This window comes from Mustela nigripes, chromosome 13, assembly GCF_022355385.1.
Source record: "Mustela nigripes isolate SB6536 chromosome 13, MUSNIG.SB6536, whole genome shotgun sequence".
NCBI classification, from domain to species: Eukaryota; Metazoa; Chordata; class Mammalia; order Carnivora; family Mustelidae; genus Mustela; species Mustela nigripes.
Genome location: NC_081569.1, coordinates 38,601,301 through 38,625,686, shown reverse-complemented (window position 1 = coordinate 38,625,686; position 24,386 = coordinate 38,601,301). Strand labels below are relative to the sequence as shown.

The 24,386-nt window shown below is 46.7% G+C and overlaps 1 protein-coding gene across 1 annotated transcript in view; it reads right to left on the bottom strand.

Annotated features, from left to right (window-relative positions):
• Positions 1-24,386, bottom strand: part of LIPC (lipase C, hepatic type) — a 149,225-nt gene that overhangs the window by 27,360 nt on the left and 97,479 nt on the right. Inside the window, exon 3 of the mRNA XM_059372013.1 lies at positions 1,831-2,018. Coding sequence (XP_059227996.1) covers positions 1,831-2,018 — 188 coding nt within the window. The remainder of the gene's footprint in view (positions 1-1,830; positions 2,019-24,386) is intronic.

Below are 24,386 nucleotides of genomic sequence, written 5' to 3'. Positions count from 1 at the left end.
TCTTTAGTTTCCTTTAAAACAGGTTTCATCTTCTGACACTCTGTGTCCTATTCTGTTTGTCTTAGAGAAACACGGATTGAGCTCCTAGGCCAGCGGGAGAGAGCCGCAGTGAGGACTGCAGGCTGAAGCCTGCTAGGAACAGGGGCCCGGTTGGACCCCTCTGACAAAGGGAGTCTTCGAGAGTGGGAGCTTGGAGCATGAGGGTTTGATCTTTGTCCACTTTTGGCTGTGTGACTATAGTAGTTGCTCGACCTTTCTGAGCGCACTTTCTTCTTCTAAGAGATACTAACCCACCTTGGAGGAAGGTGTGGGGATTAAACTGGTTGATGTATAATGAAAAGGGCCTAACCTGTAGCAGGGCGTCAGTCTATGTTAGGCCCCTTCTTTAGGGGTAGGAAAAACACCACCACCTTCACTGCTGACCCTGGGGTGTGTGGGATCCCCAACTTCCCTAGGGTGGGAGCCCTTTAAGTCCTAGGCGGAAGCTGCTAGCAGGCTACAGGTGTCTCTGTTTTCCCCCCTGGCAGTGGCAAGCACCCCATCTCATGGCTTTACCCCTGTGACATCATGTGGCTCCCCATTACAACATAAGACCAGGTGCAGGGTCTGTATTGTACATGGGAAGGCTATGAGCCTGCACATAGCAGACTTTCAGTGAATCAATGTTGAAAGAGTGGCAGGTGGGTAGATGGACTTATTTTGCTTTCTACAGTATAGATGAGGGCTTCAAGAGTGTTTTTCAAGTAGATGGCAGGGAAAGGTTTCCAAGTCACGAAATAGATCACCAAATCTCTGGAAGTTTCAAGTCGTGAACCAGGCTTCAAATTGTGTGTTGGTTGGGAGCCAGGGAGGCAGAATTTCCTCTTGGAGAAAAGTCCTTGCTTAGTTTCATTTCAATCATTGCCCACAATATTCTTTCTCCCCTTCGTCCAGGGTTTTTAGCATCCCTAAAATGCTACACTTTCTCTAAGAGGCTACATATCTCAGTCGTCTTTCTATCTAGGTATGGCTCATGGATATAACTGGAAGCATTTTACAGATATTTCTGGGTGGCTAACCTAAAAAAAACTATCTTTTATACCAAAAGCCATTGAACTGTACACTTTAAATGGATGGATGAGTTTAAATGGTATGTGAATTACATATCAATATAGCTGTTTTTAAAAAACCATGCTCTTTGACTCTGTTGTGTATACCTTTTATTCATTGTGCTACGTGGAATAAAGATACGATAGCTGGTGCTCTGGCTTCCATCTTGGACTATAAGGACAAAGGCAGTACTCTAAGAATGGCAGAGTAGTGGGAAATGAGCTGGGTCCCTGAGGACATCATTAACCAAAGTCATTTATCCAGTTTTGGATTACACATCTCTAGGCTATTGTGTGAAATGGAAACAAATTTGTTTCATTTGAACTATTGCCAATTAGGTTTCTGTTATTTGGAGCTGCATTTAAACTTTATAGTTACCATATTTCATTGGGAGACTATGTCTTCTGGCTTCCTATCTCCTCTTGTGAAACAGGCAGATTTACTTGCATGGACTGCAGTCACTTTTGGGCCCTCATGTGAAGTGTGACCTCCTTGAGCCACGTTTTATTATCTGAATAGTGGAGATAATTATACTTTCCCTATCCTGCTTATTCATGGGATTGAGATAATCAATGAGATCCTGTGTGGGGAAGTACTTGGAAAATTAGAATGTGCTTTACAAATATTATGCATGAAGTTGTTATCACTGGCTCTCTATATTTTTATTAAAATTGGACACATGAGGGAAAAAAGCAGAAAATGTAAATGCAGAGAGAAAAAAGGCATGTCAGCATTTCCTACCGACCACCCGTGGATTATCATCACCAGGGGCAGAGAGGAGTTGAAGCCACACTGCTCTAATGTGTCCGGGTGATTCAGCCGAATCTGACAGCCCTTATCTGTTTCTTCTTTAAAAAGCAGGAATCTGGTCTCTGTCTCCTGCAGTGCTTCCTTTGTTTCAACCACTCTCGATCTTCTTCCAACAGGCTCTGGAATGTAAGATTGGAGACAATGCTTAGCCTGGCATCTGTTCCACCTCTGGCAGCTCTGGGATAGCCCAAGCTCCAGCTAGCGAGGTTACTGGGAGGTGCTGGAGGCAGGCACGAACTGTAGCTTTGGGTAACCTCAGAGGGCATGTGCAGCAGAATGGCCATTTCTCCCCTGGGAGATGATGAAGACTGACCTACGAGAACCCAGCACAGAGGCAGGGGGGCTCAGGCCAAGAGCTGGGACGATGCCCTCATCCTCTCCTCCAGCCCAGAGGTGGGCTCTCTGGGGGCAGAGGGGCATACCAGCATTTTTGGGCAGTGAACTCAAGTGAGCCTAATTACTAAGGATCCCGATCATTCCTTCTGAGCATAAAGTCACTCAGGCTTCTCAAACAATAAGTCTTGGGCTTTTGGCTTCAGGGGACAGCCGGATAGAGAGATGACGAACCTACAAAGTGTAAGGGGAGGTATTAATGAAACCAATTTTCCTACCCAAAGGTTATTAATTTGAAAGGTTATTAATTTCCAGCAAAGGGCAATGATTTTTCACTATGATGACAGAATGAAATGCATCATATTTTATTAAAAGGAGATGTGAATGAGGATCTGAATAACTGCTCTGTGATTATTAAGAAAATGTCTTCTGCCTAGTTTGGCTTTCCCAAGCTTCAAGGCTGCCCAAGATTGTCCTCATCCCTGCCATGGGGCTCCCAGCTTACGCTCCCTGTTTTGCTGGCTGCACTAGCCTCCTGGTCTTCTAAGTAAAAGCTGGGGTGTCACCTTGCTCTCCTACACCAGCCTTCCCATCCGTCTGAAGATTCGGGTTCCTGATTATCCTAGAATATTGCTCAGGTGCACATTGTTTCTTGCTTGGTTGATTGCAACAGCCCCCTAAAATGTCTCTCTCTCTCTCTGTCTGGTCTTGACATCCTCCCTTATGCTGCAGCTCAAAGAAGCTTCCTAGAATGGGAATGACCATCAGATCCTTTAGTGACTTTGAGCTTCGTGATGTTGCAGCCAAAACCAGCCCTTATTCCCCAGCTCTTCCCCTCTTGCTCCCCACAGTCAATGGTTCCCCTATCTTGGCCTTCTCTTTCCCCCTCTTCTGTCTCTGTGGCTTCCTGGTGAGCCCTGGGCCATCCATTAAAATTGAGCTCAGACATTACACCCTGGAGGAAGCCTTCTCATCTAGCCAGAGATCATTACTCCCTTTTGCCGCCAGTGCTGTATTGGGTCCTTGCTTCTAATGTGCTTGTCATGGGGCCTGGTCATTAATTTAGGTGTGCATTGTTTTCTCCAGACTGTGAGCTCGTGGGGGGCAGTGCTGGTGGCAGGGTGGGGGGTGGGAGGTGGTCAATAAATGCTTAGTCAGTGATGTATTTTGTGGCATCCAGGTCTCACATCAAAGGCAAAGATTTGATTTGTCAACCATTCATGCACTGGCGTCAACTAAATATAACTAATTTTCTTTTATTTAGTGACGGAATTAGCTACATCTTTCTTCGTTGTAGGATAGTTGACGCCAGTGTTGAGCAGACTATATATGAAAATGAAATGGGGATAGAAATAGTACCTGTCTCATGAAGTTGTTACAAAGATTAAATAAGATATTTGTAAAGAGCTCAGAACAATTCTCGACACGTAATTAGCACCTATGTAAGGCTCTGTTGTTAAAATAAGTGCTAGTTGGAGCATGTGGCATTTTGCATTTTTGATCTGTGAAATCCTTTCTTTCTGCAAAAATTTATCCCAGTTGCCCTCACAGGACCAATTCTGTCTTATGTGTATTTACTCTGGATTTAGCTGGGAGAGTAAGTTCTCACACTGGTGCCTAGGGCCTCAGGGCTGTTAGGGAGAGTGCTGTGGAAAAGCAGTTGTCATGTAGAAGGGCCTTCAGAGAGCTGAAAGGAACTGGGCTCTCCCTGTTCTCCCTGGGGGCTTCTTTTAGCATGTAGAGGAGAGAGGAAGTTATGTATCTATGCACATTCATTCATTCATTTCCTCCACAGAAACTTATGAAGCATATATTATCATATTATGTCTCCAGCCGGCCAGGTACTGTTTGGAGGTGCAGAGCACAATCATGGTCCAGTGGGAGAGGCAGGTATGAGAACCAGTCATCCTGTGTGGTTGCTTGTGGGTGCTGCTGTGGAGGGAACGCCTAAATAGGGCCTAAAGAAGACACCAAGGGAAGATGGGGCATCAACTGAGTCTAGAAGGATGAAAGATTCTTGAGGAGCTCATGTCTAGGACAAGCTTTTGAAGAAAGTGAGGCTCTGGTACCTAAAAAGAATCAGATTTAGTGGAGGACATGGGCTTCAAAGGGGATGCTATGGGGAAGAGGCCCTAGAATTCTCTTGTGCAACTCCAGGAGCTAGAGACGGAATCAATGGGTGAGTGTGACATGGGAGAAAATCTTAGACTTTAAGAAGTTCACAAAGATTCATAGTTGAAATTGGGACAAAGAGAAAATAAGGGCAGTAAAACAAAGACCGAAATGCTAACAGATGAGCGCCCCATAGTCCACACGATGCGATCCTCCAGTGTTGCTGAAGATGGGCCACAGCTTATATTCTGAGCTCCTTATTGGCCAAGCCAGAGAGGGAAACAGGAGCTGTTGTAGGGTTCGTGATGTCTGGTTGCTCACACTTTCCTGGTCTGGAAGCTTGAGATGGTTTCCCTATGCGTTATTGTGAAAAGAGGCCACTGGGTGAAGCCGGGTCTTGAACGCTATTCGTACAAAGTGTGAGGTAGCACGTTTTATGTTGACTGTGAGTGCTCATGGAAGCGGAAGCATGCCAAACCTCATGTAAGTCACGGTGAGTGTCTGTGAGGCTTTTCACTACCATCTAGCAGTGGTCTCTGTGATGGACCAAGGGAGGCAGGGGTCACTTCATGTCCCATGTTGGGTGGCAGGAAGGAACTGGGCTCCAGAGCCCAAGTGTCAGAGCCTCTATGCGAGCAGAGTCTGGTTGCCCTTCACAGAACACGGAGAATGGAGTATTCTCAGCCAAGCCATGGCACCAGGGACACATGGCTGTTGCCCATACCCGCATGTATACCAAAATCTGTCTTTCCCAGGCTTTACCTCCGCATGTAGCCAACTCTCTGAGCCCCTCTACCAGGGGATCCTTTTGGTACTGCAAACCCAGTGAGGCCAAATAGAATAGATTTTCTGTTTTCCCAACCCATTCTTCTTCCTTTCTCTCATTTCCTACTGTGATGCAAAACACCATCATTTGTCCATGCTGTTGCTCAAGCTAGAAAGTTTCCAGTAGGGATAGTCTCTCTGTCCCCGTGGTGACCTTCAAGAGTCACCACATACTGAGGGCTCAACCTCAGGATTATCTTTCTGTTCCCTGCCACTGACCTGGTCTAGAATCTCATGCAACTTTTTTTTTTTTTTTTTTTAAATTGTGGAATTGAAATAGCTTCTTAACTGTTTTATATTTTACTTGCAGAATTAACACACACTCATTGCATATGTATCTAGAATTTGAAAAATGCTGAAAATGAATAAAGAATCTCACCACTGGGACAGAAACACAAGTAATATTTGGAGTATTTCCTTCTAATCTCTTATTATGACATTCCATAGATATTTATTTGGAATATCTAAAATTGAAATCATATTATGTGAATGGTTTCATATCCCTCTTTACCTGTCATGATAATTTTCTTACAGCATTACAAATTCTTCAAAAGCATGCTTTTGAAAAGTGGCATCGTTTTTGTACTTACTCCGTTATTGTTGGACGTGTGGGTTGTTTTGGGTTTCTTTTTTTTCTATTACAACAACAGCCTGATGACCATCTTTATACATAAATCTTCATCTGAAAAAATCTATGAGTATTTTCTTAGTACAGATTTTCGAAAGTAGAAACATTAGCTCTGTAGGTGTGATCTTGTGCATATTTCTTTATGTATGCATATATGTCCAAATTGATTTTCTGCACTTTTAAAGCGAACATTTATTGAGCATTTCCTCTGTGCCAGGCACTTTTCCAACAGTCTTCTTTTTACTGACTCATTGAAACCTCACAGCAATTCTGTAAACAAGTTGTGAGAAAACCCAATGATTCTGTTATGAGCGGTGCGGGCGTGGGGGTAGAGGTGGGGGGGTGGGATGTGTTCCAATCGTATTCCCGAGGAGTAGCTCCTTCTCTAGGGGTATCTTCTACAATTGTTATTTTCTCACGTCTTTAGAAGAGATAAGGACCCACCAGTGGTAAGAATCTGGGGATGAGGCTGTGGTTTTGAAAGGGGGACTATCAAAGGTAAAAGGTCGGTTCCTTGGAGGGAGACACCCCCCTGTAACCTGGAAAGCGGCTTGACGTTTGAAGGAGGCTTGAGAGTTCCTGGAGCAATGAAACTTCCTCGAAATCAGTTGGAAGCAGAGGTTGGGTGCAGCCACTGCATTTCTGATATGAGATTCCTTGTGGCAAGTGATTTCTCCATTCCTAAGTCAGCCCCCAGGTTTGAGGACTCCCAATGTTTCATCAGGAACAAATTATTTAATTTTCTTTTGGGTAAGGACATCATTAGGTGGTGACTGCAGGAGCTTAGCTGGCACAGGAGGGAACCAGGGATTCTGCTGCAGAAGGCCTCGATGGGAGTCAGTCATTCTGTCTTCTGCCTGTAATGCCTGGGCTGGGTGCTTCTGCTCGGTTCCTGTTTGTTGAGCCCCTCCCGAGGCTGGTGCTGAGGACACGAGTGTGTAATACGGAAGCCACAGCTATTAATATGCCCCTCACATAGTGGTTTGTGAGATATCTTCATATTCATTGTTTAAATTGCTAACCTGTGTGTGAGTGTGTGTGCGTGCGTGTGTGTGTGTGTGTGTATGTGTGTGTGTGTGTGTGTGTGATTTGTTAACTTTGGAACTTCGCTAACAGGCCCTCCTGAAAATAGTCCCAGACCTGAGACTGCTGAGAGGAGTCCTTTGGAAGATCGTAATGTCATGATTACTCTGAACAGCCCCCCAGTCCTCAGCCATGTGATGGAAGGAACCTATGAAATAAACATAGCCACAGCTCTTCCCTGGCTCTTGTGGTCAGGCCTGCAATTTGTACATGCACAGCACTGACTTCAGAATTTCTAGGGTGATGGCAGGATGGAAAAACTTCAATAAGATTGTAGTCATTGCTGGGCCTTTAGAAATTCAGCTCTTAGCTCTTGCTGATCTTGGGTGATAAGCAGATTCTGTCCAAGGCTGTGGTGAACAATGCTTCTCTTGAATCTTGAATCTTGAATTTTGCCTGTCACCATTTTGTTGTGAAATAAGATGATGAGGTAAGAGTTGGAAGGACAGCTATTTTCACAAGTCGTATTTATTCTGTTTTCTTTGTCTATTTTGGCCTGATTTTGCTAGCCATCTTATAGCCTGAAACTACAATCATTTTCTCCTTGGAGATTCAGGGGAGTAATTAGAGGCTATGTTTCTTGTTGGAGAGTTTTTTCTTCTTCCAAGCTTGCTTGCTTGCTTGCTTTCTTTCTTTCTTTCTTTCTTTCTTTCTTTCTTTCTTTCTGTCTTTGTCCCAATGTGGGGCCTGAACTCATGACCCTGAGATCAAGATCTGAGCTGAGATCAAGAGGCAGACACTTAACCAACTGAACAACCCAGGCTCCCTCCACCCCAAACTTTCTTCTTAGGCTGTGCTCCCCTGCAACTCTGGTAAGAATCAGAGTGAATTTTTTTTTTTTTGTCTTTCAGAAAATCTGATTATGAAAGAGTGTGCCATTCAGAAAAGTTTTCCATGTGTACTGGAATCCTCTGGGGATAATGGTACTTGCTTCCCTAAAGTGGTTCCAAGCTCATGCACACATTCTGCCCTGAACAGGTTCAAGACAGGGTGACCAACTGTCTTGTCACACCAAGATGAGTTGGCCACTCTGGTTCAAGGGCAATGGGGTAAGTAAGTGAAGAGAGATAAGATGATAAAAATTGCCATCCCTGTTGGTGATGATGCTGAGAGTTTTTAATCCAACACCCAGTGTACAATATACCTTCCTGCCTGGTCTTTCCCTGGCCTGACATGCTCTGCTGTTGTGTTTTATCTGCCTGGCTACCATCACTCTTTCTCCAAATCTAAATTCAATCTTCATTTCCTCAGTGGAAATTGCTCCCAGTTTCCTCACTTGGTCATATCTCCCTATTATTTGTTCTCTTAGGTGATTTCACTGTTGTAATTTTCTATTCGAATAGACATGACATAAATATCTAGCTCCCCTATTTGGTGGTAAGCTCCACACAAGCAGAACCTAGGTCTGGTTTTGCATTTATTAAAACTTCAGTCAGTACAGCAGGGGGCTGTGGAGTGTGCTGGTCAGGTACCCAGACCAGGAGCCATGTGGCTGGTGTTCCAGGTTCATTTCTAGCACTAACTACTCATGTGATCTTGGGCAAATTAACCTCTGTGTCTGAATTTTCTACCGTATCATCTGTAAGATGGAGATAGTAATAGTACTTACTACCTTAGAGAATTATCGTGAAGGTTTGATGCGTTAGTATTGATAAATTCTGTAATAGGGCCAGGCATGTAGTGTGTGCTATGTAAATGCTCACTATCATGACAGTTTCCCATATAAAATTTGATGAAGGGATGAACATTATCCTGAAGTGGATCACCGCCCTAAATTTAGAAACAAAAGTCATAAAAAGGTCTAGAAGAAAACAGGAGAAAATCTTAATGACATCAAGGATAGCAAAGATTTTTTTTTTTTTTTTTTTAGGACACCGAGAGCGCCAATCCTGAAAGAGAAATTAGAAAAATTAAATGCATCTGATCTTTGAAAGATTCTACTGAGTAAACGAAAAGCCAAGCCAGACTGGGAGAAAATATTCAAGATACGTATAACCGACAAAGGACTTTTATCCAGAATATATAAAGAACACTTACACCTCAACTATAAAAAGACAACCCAATTATAAAATAGGCAAGAGATTTAAACAGCTACATCGTATAAAAAGATATACAAATAGAACATAAGAACATGAAAAGATGCTCAACATCATTATTCAGGAGGGAAATGCGAATTTAAACCTCAACGAGATACCACCTTTCCCCCTCTGAAATGTCTAAAATGAAAAAGACTGCCAGCACCCAGTGCAGGTGAAGGTGTGGAAGAGCTAGAACTTTCCATGCACGGCTGGCGGGATTGCAAAACTCTGCAACCACTTTGCAGAATTATCTGGCAATTTCTTACAGAGGTTAATGTTCCATAGGCTCAGCAGGTCCACGCCTCGGAGCTTACCCAAGAGGAATTCAAACATATGTCCACACAATGATGCAACTGTTCACAGCAGCTTTATTCACAGTAGCCACAAACTATTAACAACCCAAATACCCATCAACTGGTAACTGAGTAAAGACATACAGGAGATAGGCCATGGAATGCCACTCCACAGTAAAAGGGAACAAATTTCCAATACATGCAAACACGGAGCACGTGTGCATCTAAAATGCATTACACTAAGTGCAAGGGGCCCAACTTAGAAGGTTGCATCCCATGGGCGTCCAGGTGGCTCAGTGGGTTAAAGCCTCTGCCTTCAGCTCAGGTCATGATCCCAGGGTCCTAGGATGGAGCCCTGCATCATCAGGCTGTCTGCTCAGCAGGGCTAGGCATGAGCAGCAATGCCTGGGGAGGCCATCCTTGGGAAAGCAAATAATCTGGCCAGGGGGTTAGGGATGAAAGGGACCCGGAGACTGTCCTGGCATCCAGCCTGGTGACTGCCTGCTTTTCATTCTCTTTCTGTGCATCATCAACAACCTGCATTTAGTGAGGAATAATTCATTTTCCTGCTCTTATTAAGTAAGGATCTGGATAACACCAGCAGGTCTACTCTTCTTAGCCCCTAGAGAGAATCAGTGCTACCACACCAAGCAGATAGAATTCCAGCGAAAAGCATTGAAACTTGACCTTTAGTTGTGTTGTGTGATACCATCTTCCTTTACAAGTTGACTGAATATAGCTCAGGGATGCCCTTTGCCCACCCCCCCGCCCCGACCATGACCAGGAACCTCTTATTGGTAATAATAATCAAGTCCATCTTCCTTATTTTACAAGTGAAACTGGGACCCAGACAGACCAACTGACATACACCAAACCAGTATCTAGTTAATGGCAGAATCAGAAAAACTCAGCTACCCCAACATTTAAGCCAGTGTCTTCCTACTCTGCTGCAGGAGAGGAGTCCCAACCCGTATCCCTGCTAGGTTTTGGGGATTCTGTTCCTGTCCCTGGAGTAAAGCTCAGAGGGCTCACGTCCTGTTTCTCACAAAGGCTGATCCCTCCAAGTAAGGCCCCTGGATATCAAGGAGGTCGTGTGGCGTGAGTCAGGGTAGAGGGTTGCTGCAGCATCCTCTTGTCTATGGGAAGTGGTCCCAAACAACTGAGGTGACCAGAGTAAGAAAACTACAAGTCCCATGACCCCCACCTCACCCCGCCAACAAACACCTGTTATAGCTGTTGTTTGCCAGTCTCATCTTCAGACTAGAGGTCTTTGGGTTTTTCTGTTGTTGTTCTTTTTTTTTTTTTTTTTTAAAGTAATCTTTATGCTCAGCGTGGGACTTGAACCACAACCCCGAGAAGAAGAGTCACATGGTCCTCCAACTGAGCCGGCCAGGCACCCCTGGACTAGATGTCTTTTCCTTCTGCCACAGAGGTAGCACTGGAATTCTTACACAGCCCAGTGGCTGCGATGTTGGTGTCTGACCAAAGTCAGGCCAGGGGAAGCTACCCAGGAACTGGAACAGGTCTTTTCACAGCCCTTGGAATGGTGGGTCTTGGTTTAAAATCAGGTTGCCAAGTGCTATTTTAATAGGTCAACTGAATCATGTTCTTGTTGCAAAGTTTTATTTGGATGGATGATGACTGCTTAGCTCTCCACTTTGGTCTTCATTTCCCCTTATCCCTCTGTCTTTGACTTGACCTACACATGACCTACACAATGGCCAAGTGATGGGGCAGAGGACCTTAACTCTTATTGTGGGGCTTAGGGCATTGTTGAATGGTATCCCAGTCAAGGGCTCTAGGAGTACTTGAGTCTTACCCCAGCCCAGTGCCCCCCACCTCACGGAGACAAGCACACTGGGACTGTTGGTGGGCGGGGATCCCGCATCTCTTCAGTGGAGACTCAGGCCGTCGGGCTCTTTGTCGGGCTCTGCCTCTGTACACTACTCATGGCCATACAGGTGGTCTATTTCTTGTTTACTCTGTGCACATCCTCTGCTAAGCCTTCTACTACCTTATCTTACTTTGTGCCTGCCGAGGTCCATCTTCTTCTCAGCTCCATGGAAAGGGCAGACTCATGATGGATTTTCCAAACAGACCTCTGGCCAGGAGTTTGAATGGAAAAAGAGAACACCAATCCTTCTGGTCTGCTTCAGCTTCCCGGTGGCACGGCGTCGGTGCTGCTGTTAAGGTGGGGGGGGGGGTACCCTGTTAACTCTTGTTTATTCATTCACTCTTCTCTTTATCATTTCCCAAGTGCCTACCCTGGGCCAGGCATTGTCCCACCAAGGAAAGTTGCTCTTAGCTTGGTTGTTGCTGGAGTATCAGGTTTTCTTCCCTATTCTTTCTTTCTTTCTTTCTTTCTTTCTTTTTTTTTAATTTGACAGAGAGAGAGAGAGAGATCACAAGTAGGCAGAAAGGCAGACAGAGAGAGAGAGAGGGAGAAGCAGGCTCTCCGCTGAGCAGAGAGCCCGATGCCAGACTCCATCCCAGGACCCTGGGATCATGACCTGAGCCGAAGGCAGGGGCTTAAACCACTGAGCCACCCAGGCGCCCCTTCTTTCCTATTCTTTATAAAAGGTATTTGTTGCTCAAAAGCAGAGTAAGAGCAGAAAACAAAATTTCAAAAAATATACTCATATTTTCATCATCCTAGTGGATTGACTTTTTATTTTCCCATGCTTCTATTCTGTATCCAGAAGCAAATACATTTTCCATGCAACCGCAAGATATGATTGCTTTCTGTGCCTTTCATTTCACATTATATAATAAACCTCTCTCCATATTCCTACAGTGTTCACACTCCTCATTTTTAAAGGCTGAGTAATATTCCATGGGGGGGATGTTTCATAATTTATATATCCATTCCCCTATCAGGGACAAGCAGTATGTTTCCAATTTTTTTAACCTTTGTAAGCAGAGCTGCAGTGAACTCCACACAGCAAGCTTTTCCTTTCAGAGAATTATTTCCACTAGGATGAACGACCTGGCATGGGGTCACTTGTTTAAATGGTGAGATCATTTTGCTGACATGGGAGTTGAAGCAATTTTACAAGTAGTCAGCTGCAATTATTACCAACCCAGAGAACCCCATAAGACCTGGAATGTTCTCATTAAAGGCGATGATGGGGGAACTGGGGAGTGGGTGGAATCAGTGAGGCAGGGTGAGAGGCTGCTTATGTGGCTATCATTAACTTTTTTTGCTAGTAACTCAGAGCACCTTATTTCATCCAGGCTTCATGACACCCCTATGAGTAGATGCTATTCCGAAAGGAAACGTAGGTCTTGGAGTGGTAAGTGTCTTGACTAAGGTCACACAGGAGGTAGCTGAGAGAGGCCTCGTGCCGAGAGAATCTCCCTGGTGCTTCTGGAAGTTCAGCATCGGCTCAGACCCACCAGCCCCCTTTGCAAGGCCTTCAGTTCCACAGGACAGTTGCTGGCCATGAGGTTGTTCGAATCAGCCTTCGAGTTGTGCTCTGTGGTCGAGAGAATGGTGGTGTTGAATTGCATTTACGTGTCAGCTTTGAAGAGGGTCCAGAGCCCAAAGTGGAGGCATTTCACATGAGGCAAACAACTGAACAGATTCTCGTTTGGGTCCATGGTATCTGTTTTTATAGACAACATGGTGTTAGATGCTCAGAATTGTGTCCCTCATATTTGGTTCTTGGGTGTAACTTGTTGGCAGATGTCTATGAGGTCCTAGTTTCCTGTTCACTTGTCCTTGTTGACCTTGAGCGAGTCATCGAACTTTCTGGGCCTCAGTTTCCTCATCTGGAAAATGAGGATTTTGGAACAGCCAGCTCTGAGGTCTCCATGGTGGTACAGTGAGACGTCCTTGGCTCTTTTAGTCAGTTGGACTGAGGCTCTAGACCTGGTTTTTCTCCCTTTCCACATCTAAAAACTGAGGGATTGGGAGAAGATTCTAGGGTCCCTCTGGGTCTAGGATGTATGAGTCCTAAGACTGTCCCTTCTCTGAGTTGCAATAAGTAAAAGATGGCAGAGAGAGAAGTATTTGTGAAGCCAGGTTTCAGAAGAAGGTAAAGTAAGAGTCGGAGTAGTGCAACCTGGGGTTCCTGTCTCTGTTTCTCCCAGAGAGGCTCCCCTCTCCTGTGCTGGAAGCTGACGCATTGCGAAGGTAAATGGTTACAGCCCAAGGAAAGCACTAAGCATTAACTTGGCCAAACAATCCCAAGATTACTCTTTAAGGCAAAAATAAGCCATGGGTGGGGTGTGTGAGCCGAAGAATGTGCAGGCACTTGGGGGCCACCTACCTGATGACAAAATGAGCCGGACCCCAACCCTGAGCCTCCTTGGGGCTTCCCTGTGTTGTGGCTCAGGGCTGAGAGAACCAGTCATTGGTTATGATCTTAGAGACTGATGAACTACCATTCTTTCATCTTACCGCACATCGAGTGAGCACTTACTATGTCGCAGGGCTGGCTGAACAGTGTAGACACAATCGTGAATAAGACAGCTATGTTTTCAAGAAACTCGTGGACTTCTGGTGGAAGTATGTAAGTAGCCAGTGGCCGTACGGCTTGGTCAACATTTTGATGGTGGAAGAATAGAGGAGGTCTCTGCCCAGCTGCAGGGTGGCTGGCGTGGAGGCAGGCGGAGGAATCCCATGGTAGGGAGTGTCACCCGTTCCCCAGCGCATCTTGGGGATTCTGATCGAAAGCTCGTTCCATGGGGGAGAGAAGGACTAGGGAGTGTGGAAGGAGGATGGGCCCCTGTGTGGCCAGTGTGGTTACCTCTATGCTTATAGAACTTGAGGTCATGGCTGTGGCATGTACTCCGGGCCTTTCAGATTTTCTGAGACTGCCTCTCCTCTGAGACTCCTCAGGCCCTGGGGTCAGCATCACAGCTGTTCCCATCATCTTTGGGTTCACTTCCCGAGGAAGAAGTAAGGAGTGGTTCAGCGGCTGGCCCAAGGGGCTAAAAAAAATCAAACCAGGCCCAGAATCCCATTTCTCTACCTCTCCGTCCGTATGTCTAGGTTCTGAGACTGCAAGACCATTTTGACCATTTTTCCCTTGTTTCACTTTCTGTAAAATACTCTTCTGCACCCCAGTCTTCCCTTCACTGTCTGCATCCAGGGGCACCGGTAACTGCTGCATGTCAGACCCTGTCAGACCACTGACATGCACTCGAGCTGTTGCTGGGGCACCACGGGAAACAAGGGTGGAGGCCGAGTAGCGCAGAGGGAGGGGCACAGTCTTTGGAGGCAGTTGGCCCTGTATGTGATCCTCTGTCAATTACTAGTTTGTGTCATCTTGAAAAGTCCGCTTCACCTGTGGGAGGTTCCCTTTCCTTCTCTTCAATTGCCCCCCTGAACATCCGTGTCCTAGGGCTGTTGTGAGAATCAGATGAGACTTGCTGAAATGTTTACTATCGACATTCAATACACAGCTTCTCTTTCCTTTCAAAGCTTACCTCAGATCTCTTCTGTCTCATGACTTGACCCAACAGAGCTCCTTCCAGAAACTTGTTGGTATGTTTTTGCGAGGATTTTTGCCAGCCTGTTTAGCACCTTTCTGTGAGTTCTGTTTACATCTTTTAGGCAGCACGTCACATGTGTTGGCAAGGATGCCGTGCTTTTGTGCCAAAAGGAGGCCCCTTTTCGGAGTGAGATAAGTGTGTAAAGAGCCTCCCACATGTTGGAATATGGCAAGTTCTCAATGAATAGAGGTGGTTATTGTGGTCCTGAACAGAAGTAGTAACTGGTGTTTGCTGTTACATTTTTCTCTTTGAAGGGTCCTTCCCCGCCCTGTGGGTAACACATCCTGAACACACAGAATACTAGATAGGAATAACTCTTCATGTCTAAGTGATACGGGATCCCTTTCATTTCAAAAGGTTGAATGGACCTAAAGATCAGTGTTGGGAATCTGCAAGGTACGGCCCCTAGGAAACCCCTAGGAGGACAGAGGTCTCACACTTGGCTTTTCTCTAACACACCTGCCTCAAATAGGTGCAATGGACATGCCCTCCTGAGACTCTCCCAGGAGGAGACTGTCCCTGTTTTGTTTGGGGAGTTAGCTGTGCTTGGTTTTTTTCTCTGGCTGGAAGCCTGTAGTTATAGGCCGGCCTCCATGCAGGAGAGAGAATACAATACAACAATAAGGCAAGGGAAGAGCCTCAGAAACAGAGAGCGGCTTGTCAATAATGGCCAAGGAAACCATGAAAGAAAAAATAAAGAACTATGAGGGAAGGCTCTCCTTACTAGATAATAAAACCTACTGTAAAAATTCAATAATGCCAACTGTGTGTACTGGTGCATGGTCAGATAGACCAAAGAAGCAGAGCAGAGATCCGGAACACCTAAATACATAGAGGAATTCAGTATTTGATAGCATTTGCCTCTCAAATCAGTGGGGGTAAAGATGGACTTTGAAATAAATAGTTTTGGGAGAATTGGCAAAAGATAGAAAGATAGAAAAGTTGGAATCATACCTCACACCATAGACCAGAAAAACTCCAAATGGATCAAAATTTTTAAAAAAAAGATTTTATTTATCCATTTGAGAGAGAGAGAGAGTGAGAGAGCATGAGAGGGGAGAAGGTCAGAGGGAGAAGCAGACTCCCTGTGGAGCTGGAAGCCTGATGCGGGATTCGATCCCAGGACACCGGGATCATGACCTGAACCAAAGGCAGTCGCTTAACCAACTGAGCCACCCAGGTGCCAAAATGGATCAAAAATTTTTTTCTGTAGATTTTATTTATTTATTTGACAGACAGAGATTTACAAGTAGGCAGACAGGCAGGCAGAGAGAGAGAGAGAGAGAGAGAGGAGGAAGCAGGTTCCCTGCTGAGCAGAGAGCCCGATGTGGGGCTCAATTCCAGGACCCTGGGATCATAACCTGAGCCGAAGGCAGAGGCTTAACCCACTGAGTCACCCAGGTGCCCAAATGGATCAAATTTTTAAATGAAATGATGGAAACCATAAAATGGCTAGGAGGAAATTTGGACAAATGCCATTATATAACCTTGTGAGCAAGGATCCTCTGTGACTCAAAGTTAAGAACCTGTAAAAAATTATGAAATTAGACTGTGTTGTGATAAACTAACAAAAACCTGAGAAAAGAGAAAATAATTGCAACTCATAACACAAAGGACTTACCTCCCTGATAAATAGAGTGCCTGGAAATCAAGAAGAAAAAGACCAGAAAAATGGGCTGAGACCAGAAAGGAGCATTTCATAAAAAAAGAAATATAACTTATTCTCAGTCTCAGTAAGAAGAAAAATAGAAATTAAAATCATACTGAGGCACAGGTCTTTGCTGTTGGCTTGGTAAACGTTAAAGAACTGGGTCACACACCTCAATGGCAAGGCTAGCAGGAGTGCAAAACAGTGTAAGGATAGGGGGGATTTGGTAACAACCATGAAAATTAAAAAGGCCCTTGCTCTTTACCCAGCATTCCCTTCCTGGAAATTTACCCTGTGGTTGTATGAGCCCACAAATGGAATGAAGTTAATACAAGGTTGCTGTAGTATTGTCTGTAATTGTGAGATGCTAGAAACATCCCACATGTCCATCTGGAGACCAGATAACCAAACTGGGACACGGCCCTCAGTGGGATACCATGCAGCTGTACTGAAGAAATACGTGTACTGAGTGAGAAGATATCTAGAATGGATTGCAACGTGACAAAAGTCAGGTAAAGAATGGCATCTAGAGAGATGATATCTTTTGTGGGAAAGTGGGAGATAAATAGATAAATTCACATTTGCTTTTATCTGCATAAAGACACATTGGAAAGGTCCAGGAGCAATTAATAAAGAGGTGGTTACCCATAGTGGGAGGCAGGGAGAAGAAATGGATGAAGACATGAGGAGGGAGTCAAGACTTTGCAAATCTGTCCATTTTATATTCTTCTCATCTGAGCCATATGAATGTCTTCTTCAAAAATCATCTTCAAATCACACAAGGAGCATAACTTCTTGTTTTCTATTTGCACTTGTATGAGGTACATTCATCGGGATGTTGTGCCTGTACCGCTAGACCCCTCCCAGGCCCCAGAAGGTTCTGGAAGCTGACCTTTCACTGCCTGACGGTGGCCCAAAGATGACGCTAGCCTCATCTATCTTCCTTGGCCTACCTCTCCACCAGGCTAGGCGTGTGCCTCTCAGACCTCTAACCATACCTTCGCTGACCCTGGCCCCAGGGGCCCTTGACTCTAGCTGTTGAATAGATAGGAAGGGAGGTCAGGCTCCCTCCCACGTGAGCTAAAAGAATGAAAGTGACCTCATGGGGAACTTCCCAAGTAGCCAGGAGTCTGGTGGATGGCAAAGTGCTAGGAGCCATGGGGAGCCAAGGTATGAGGAATTCTACAGAAGGAAGCTGGCTTGGCGCTTGGAAGCCGGGCAGCCAGGGCTGGGTCGGGGCCCAGTGGCGCCCACTCACCAGATCAGCTTCAGAAGGGGCGGAGGGAGGGAGAGGAGAGCACACGGTTCTCCGTCAGGAAGCTTCTGCCCAGGGCCTCTCGGAGACTGGCACTTCCTCGGCAGCCAGTCCATCTGGGCTGGTGCTCACGGAGCGCTGGGAGCGAGGATATTTTAGATGTGTCAAAAGTGATGAATGTTGGAGAGTGCCATCGGCATCACTGGGAACTCACAGTTCATACTGGAAGCTGAGATGTGCCAGGCCCTTTGGAAGGAGTTGAACTCCAGAGGAAACTGGCAAGTCTTTAAAACGGCTACCCCTGCTCACCGTCCCAGGTGGCGGTGGCTGTGAGGAGCACTCTCCACGTGGTCAGAGCACTATGAGGCCAGGGAAGGTGTGGCGGGATGTGGCAGGGCCCGAGGGCTTGGCACAGGGAAGTGGCATTCATTCGAGTGCAGGGGACTATCCAACACGAGTGGGCACTGGGGGGCCCGGGGCTGGAGTCAGCACTGGGGCTGGGAGGCCGGTTGGTTAAGTGCTGCCGGCCAGGCCATAGTGGGGGCTGCAGCCCAAGCCAGTTGCCAGCTGGAGGCAAGCCCAGGCCTTGGCCCAGAGTGAGGCTGGAACAAGGCTCCAGTGTGTCTGGATTTGAAAACACCCCAGGGAATGTGTTAGTGGAATTCAGCATCTACCCCGGAGATAATGCATTCTAAGAGGAGGCTGCCTGCGTGTTCTGTTTCCAGTGTGGCCTTCTTTGGCACGTGGGGTCCCTCGTTCTCTGCTTCTGTAGGGAGGTGGTGCACCCCAGGTCCATGGGAGCTGGGGGCAGGGGAGGCTGACGTGGTGGCTGCTCTGGAGGAAGGAAGATGGAAACACTCCCTGGGGGGCTGGGGTAGGGCGAGGAGGCTGCTGCAGGCCTGCGACAGGGGTGGAGAGGCATGAGAAGTCCGGGTGGGAGCCCTGGGCTTCCAGCGGAGGCCACAGGGTAGGACCCAGCCCAGCCAGGATTCCGCAGAAGGACAGAAGGGGGCAGGGGGTCAGGGCTGGATGGAGAAGCTGGCCTCAGCTCCTCCTGCCCCTGGTGTTCTCACAATACCTCTCTTTCTGACCGAGTCCTTCGCTGTTTCCCCAACCACTCCCGCCCACCGCCAGGAGAGAAAGAGGAGAGTGCGGTCACAGTCGCCTTTGTCTTAGTCATCTTCAAGGCTTGGACTTCTTTCTGACTCGCTCACCTTGAGGGCCGCTCTGGTCTCTCCGCCCTTCTCGGTCCACATCCTCGCACTCCGACACTCTGCCCCAGCCAGAGCCACTAGGGAGGTCCCCACCTGCCTGCCCTCTCTTGCCTCTGTGACTTCACTCTTCCGGCTCCCCCAACCAGTTCTCGTTCCCCTTCCTACACCTCAGCCTTCAGCTTGAAGGAACAAGAATGCACCCTTCAGGAACCTTCCGACAACTGGTTGGGCAAAGGGCCCCTTCTGTGTGCTCCCTGGGTCCCTGCGCAGATCCTGAGAAAGGGATTCTTTGTCTTTTTGCTGGCTTTGCAACTAGGCTCAATGCAACGAGGCGCTAGTTGCAAAGACCCCAAAGCGCCAATGCAACTAGGCACCCATGGGGTCCCAGTCCCTAGCACGAGGCTGGCACAGAGGTGGGTTATTGGCTGGATGGAATTAACGGGGTCATTTCTTTTTCCTGCTCTTCTGAGGGAGAGATTTGTCACCATGAGCCCATATGGAGAGGGAAGGGAAGGGTAGAGGCAGGGACCCTGCATTGTGTCACTTCTAATAATCACAGTCCCCTTCTGTGTTACGAGCTGGTAGACCACTAACACACTGATCCCTGCCTCTGTCCACTCTCTAGGAATGAGCTGGGAAAAAGGTACTAGTAGTAAGAAGAAAGTTCCAGACCTTCTTTGGAATCATGGGTGGTCCTTTGTCCTCACCTCCATGTTCTTCAGACCCTGATCCCATCTCCTTCCCTGCCCCACTTCTTCTCTAATTCCTCATTTTCTTTCAAGCCTTATATTCAGTTCTTAAAAACTGCTTTTGTGCAGGCTTTTGTGATCTGAAGCTGTTTGTTGAGACATTAATAGGGGTGATGGGGAAAAATAATCTTGTGGTCAAATAAATTTGAGAAATTATATTAAGGAACATTAATCAGGATTCCTGTTGGCCAGACAGAGACATTAAGCCACTCCTTACTGTGCATTTAATCTGTAGAAGGAGGAAATGATATGCAGTGGTTGTCGAACACAATTACTTTGGAGCAGAGGGCCCCTGCCTCCCACATTCCTTTGTGTGGCCCTGCGTTTCTGGGACTAATATCCCATGGGGCACACTTGAGGAAGTCCTGTTGGAGGACAGAGAGTTTTCCCATCACGTGTGCATCCTGGTAGAGCTGCGTTCACACTCGTGCGTGTGTGTCTTGAAGGCTGATCTGGACCCAGCTGCTGTAATGAAAGCAAGACCTTATGTGTGGGGCACAAGCCTGGGCACTTAGAGACAGGCATGATGTTGTAGTGGTGACGCAGGAACGTGAGGAATGTGCGAAACCTGCTGTGATCATTGTCGTCATATCCTTGTTAGCCAGAGATGACCATTCTCTTGACTTTTTTGGTGTATTTCCTTACAGTCTTTTCCTATGCGTATCTATGGCATGCAGGGTTTTATTTATGGGTGATCTTGAAGTGCAGAGAGTCTGTTGATTAAAATTTGTGGGATGAATAGAAATGGAGCCACCTTAGAACAGTATTTTAGCTGGCTGGGAAACGATCTTAAAAAAAAAAAAAAATAACGTAAGTTGAATTGTTTTCAAATTGTTGTCCTGGAATCCTAAGCCCATGGAATCTGGGGGCTGTTGTAGGGTGTGGGGTGGGGAGGGGATGCAGAAGTCAAGAGGGAAGGTTCCTGACTGCCCACCTCTGATTCTATCCAAAGAGCATTGCCTTCAGGTTTATCTTTTTAAAATATTTTATTTATGTATTTGAGAGAGAGAGAGTGAGAGAGAGCATGAGAGGGGAGAAGGTCAGAGGGAGAAGCAGACTCCCTGTGGAGCTGGGAGCCTGATGTGGGACTCGATCCTGGGACTCTGGGATCATGACCTGAGTCGAAGGCAGTGGCGTAACCAACTGAGCCACCCAGGCGCCCCAGGTTTCAACATTTACTGCTTGAGATTTTGTTTGTAGGAGGGTTTCCGTGGATGACATAGGTTTAATACCCATGGATCTAGACCAGTCACTTAACGGATTAAAGCAAAACAAAAACTGTGGGGCAGAAAACACGTGGAAATCCATTCCACATCTGGATACTGGATCTAGACCTCAGGTTTCCCAATACACCCCCAGACCCTCTTTCTACACGTTTTGCACTTGCTTGTTTCCTCCTGGCATAGCTTCCAAAGGGAAGAATGAGAGGCAGCAAGGAGCATGTAGCAGCGAAGACACCGTGCTAACTCCATGCAGAAGCAGCTGGGGGGAAGGTTCAGAGCAATCCCATCTGCTTCCTGTTTCAGCCGTCTCACCGCGGTTCTTCTTAGGCTGGGCCTTGACATGTAAAGAAATGTATGCTCAGAGCAAGGGCTGCTTCTGCCAAGAATAACTCATAAGCAGACACAGTACAATACCCCAGTCTCCAGCGAAATGAACTGTTTAATCAAAACTGCTGTGTTCTGTAAATATGCAGTCTATTGATGAAGAGCTCTGCAAACAGGGGCAGCTCCTGAGCAAGCCTCCTGAGAGAATGCGGGACGAACTAAAGAAGACAGGGAATAATGGCAGACGTGCCTGTCTTGATCACTGGTGTGTTGGGGGGGCGGTTCCTGCAGAGGAGGGGGCCAGGTCGAGTTCTCATGTATGTACCATATGCAACATTCTGCACTCGGGGCAGCGGTGGGCGGGGACAAAGGGGACAACAGAGGTATTCAGAAACACCTCTCTCAAATCTCAAATCCTTCGCCTTGCCTGGCTGGTTGCGACTGCGGTCCTTTTTGTTTTTTTTTTTTTTTTTTTAAGATTTTATTTATTTATTTGACAGAGAGAGCACAAGCAAGGGGAGTGGCAGGCAGAAGAAGGAGAGTCGAGAAGAAGGCTCCCTGCAGAGTGGAGAGAGCCAGATGTGGGACTCGATCCCAGGACCCTGGGATCATCACCTGGGCCAAAGGCAGAGGCTTAACCGACTGAGCCACCCAGGTGCCCAACTGTAGTCCTTTTGATTACGATGATGTTAATACTCATTGTGCGCCTCCTGGGCCTCGCTCGATTCACTAATCCTCTCACAAGACGCCAAGGCAGCCAGAATCATCCTCAAATACAGGCAGTTTGGTTCTAGAGTTGACATTTTTTTTTTTAAAGTGATGAAGCTTATTTATTTATCTGAAGTGTAACTTAGGCACCGTAAGATGTGCAAACCCTGAACGTACGGCTTTGCGAGGTTCTGCGTGTGTTTATGACCAGTGCAGGCACCGCCCAGAGCAAGTCAGGGAACACGTCTGTTCCCGGAAGTGTTCCCCAAACCTGTGTCCAGGGAGTACCACAAAGACGTAATTGCTCTCCTGATTTTCCTCAGCAGACATTATTAGTTTGGGCTCTCCTTGAACATCTGGTAGGTGGGTTCGTGCAGCACGGGCTCTTTTGCGGGCAGCCCCTCTCCCTCAGTAGTCCGTGAGGTTCTTTTGTGCTGTTGCCTGTACAGAGCCTGCATCTTAGCCGCTGTGCCGTACTGCCTTTTGTCAAGTGAACGAACTCTGTGTTGCCTTCTGGAAATGTCTTGTTGGAAAATGGTTTGGGGTATGCAGGGTCAGCTGAGCCTGAAGGGTTCACCTGAAAAGGTTAGGTTCAGGACAGGGTCAAGAAGAGAAGTTTCTCTGAGTTGAGCAGTTGCAGTCCCTCACTGTTGAGTTCCCTGGTCTTAGGCTCACTGGCAGAAGCACAAGCTTCTCTTTTGTTTTCATGTTTCTCTTTTTACAGAATGAGCTTCATCCCTGCCACCTCCTCAAACATGCTAGCAGCCTCCTCTGGCATTTAGGGCAGTGGTTTTCAATGGAGGGGCCATCTTTTCTCCCCCTTCCCCTAACAGGAGCCGTTTGAAAATATGGTAGCCAATTAGAGATATTTTTGCTCAGCAAGACTGGGGCAGAGGTTGCTACTGGCATCTAGTAGGTGGAGGCCAGGGATACCGCGAAATATCCCACAATGCTCAGGACAGCAACACCCCCGACGCCCTTCCAAATCATACAGCTCAAAACGTAAATGGAGTTAACTGTTGAGAAGCCTTGGTCTCAGGTCAACACTGAATCTTTTCTTTTCTTTCTTTTTTTTTTTTTTTTAAAGATTTTATTTATTTATTTGACAGAGATCACAGGTAGGCAGAGAGAGAGGAGGAAGCAGGCTCCCCGCTGAGCAGAGAGCCCGATGCGGGGCTCGATCCCAGGACCCTGAGATTATGACCTGAGCTGAAGGCAGAGGCTTTAACCCACTGAGCCACCCAGGCGCCCCTCAACACTGAATCTTGAAGGTGGTTCCCTTTTCTGATACGGGAAGAGAAGAAATAGGGCGCAATGGAAAGAGGTCTTGACTCAGAGATAGAAAATCCCTAAAAGTTCAAGGCCCTCCTCTGCCAACCAGCTAGCCATTTGACCTTGTTCAAATCACTTAACTTCTGCGAGGCTCACTTCCCTCGTCTTTTGCTGGGAAGCGTGCCGCCCGCCTCTCCCACTTACTGACTTGTCAGGATCAAGTGAGAATGTCAATGAAATTGCCTTGAAATGCTTACATGTTATTATTTTATTTGACTGTGACAGCAAAGCAAGCGTCTAGGGGTGTTTTTGTGTCTAATGTCAGTGCAAGAACATTTCCAGCGTGATTCCTGTTTCCTTGCGTTCAGTTTCCAGGGCCATAGCCTCATTCTCACACTTGTGTGGGGGAAGGAGCTCCTCTACAAGGGTGCTTCCTGGAGCTGTGGGCAGAGCTTCAGACGTCCCTGCAATCCTCTGAGGCGGTGGTTCTCGGCACAGGTGCAGTCCTGAAATTCCTTTTTGAATTCTTGTGAGACCCCCGCAAAGGGGTTCATTTAAGAAAAACAAGGTATCTGTAGTGCTTGATCTTGAGTTCGATGTTGTCACACGAGAGGCGGGGGGCTACGGGCCATTGTAGGTGAGGATATGGAGTGTTATGACAATGTTTGACGGCGTATTGTTCGGCTTCAGTGCGTCATGGCATAGAGAGTAGACAGGGGTACAACACCCTGTGAGAAAGGGGTAGAGGTCCCAAGTTGTGCAAAGCTTGTACAAAAAAAGTTAGCTTTTTTTAGAACCTTGTAGAGTTTTACTTTGTGAGTCAATAAGAAAACGAAGTGAGGCAGTAAAGAGTTCTATTCAGGGGCACCTGAGTGGCTCAGTGGGTTAAAGCCTCTGCCTTCGGCTCAGGTCATGGTCTGAGGGTCCTGGGATCAAGCCCTACATCAGGCTCTCTGCTCAGCAGGGAGGCTGCTTCCCCCTCTTTCTCTCTCTGCCTGCCTCTCTGCCTACTTGTGATCTCTGTCCATCAAATAAATAAATAAAATCTAAAAAAAAAAATTAAAGAGAAAGAGTTCTATTCAAACACAACGTCGAAGGGAGACTCAGTGTGGTAAAGAATAGTGTGGAATGTGAGTAGCAGGCCGGCCATCATATTGTAATTATTAATAATATAGGCAATGGTTGTTTGGAATCTTGATGCTGAGTAAGGGACAGGCAGGTAGGTAGGTAGGGAGAGATGGGT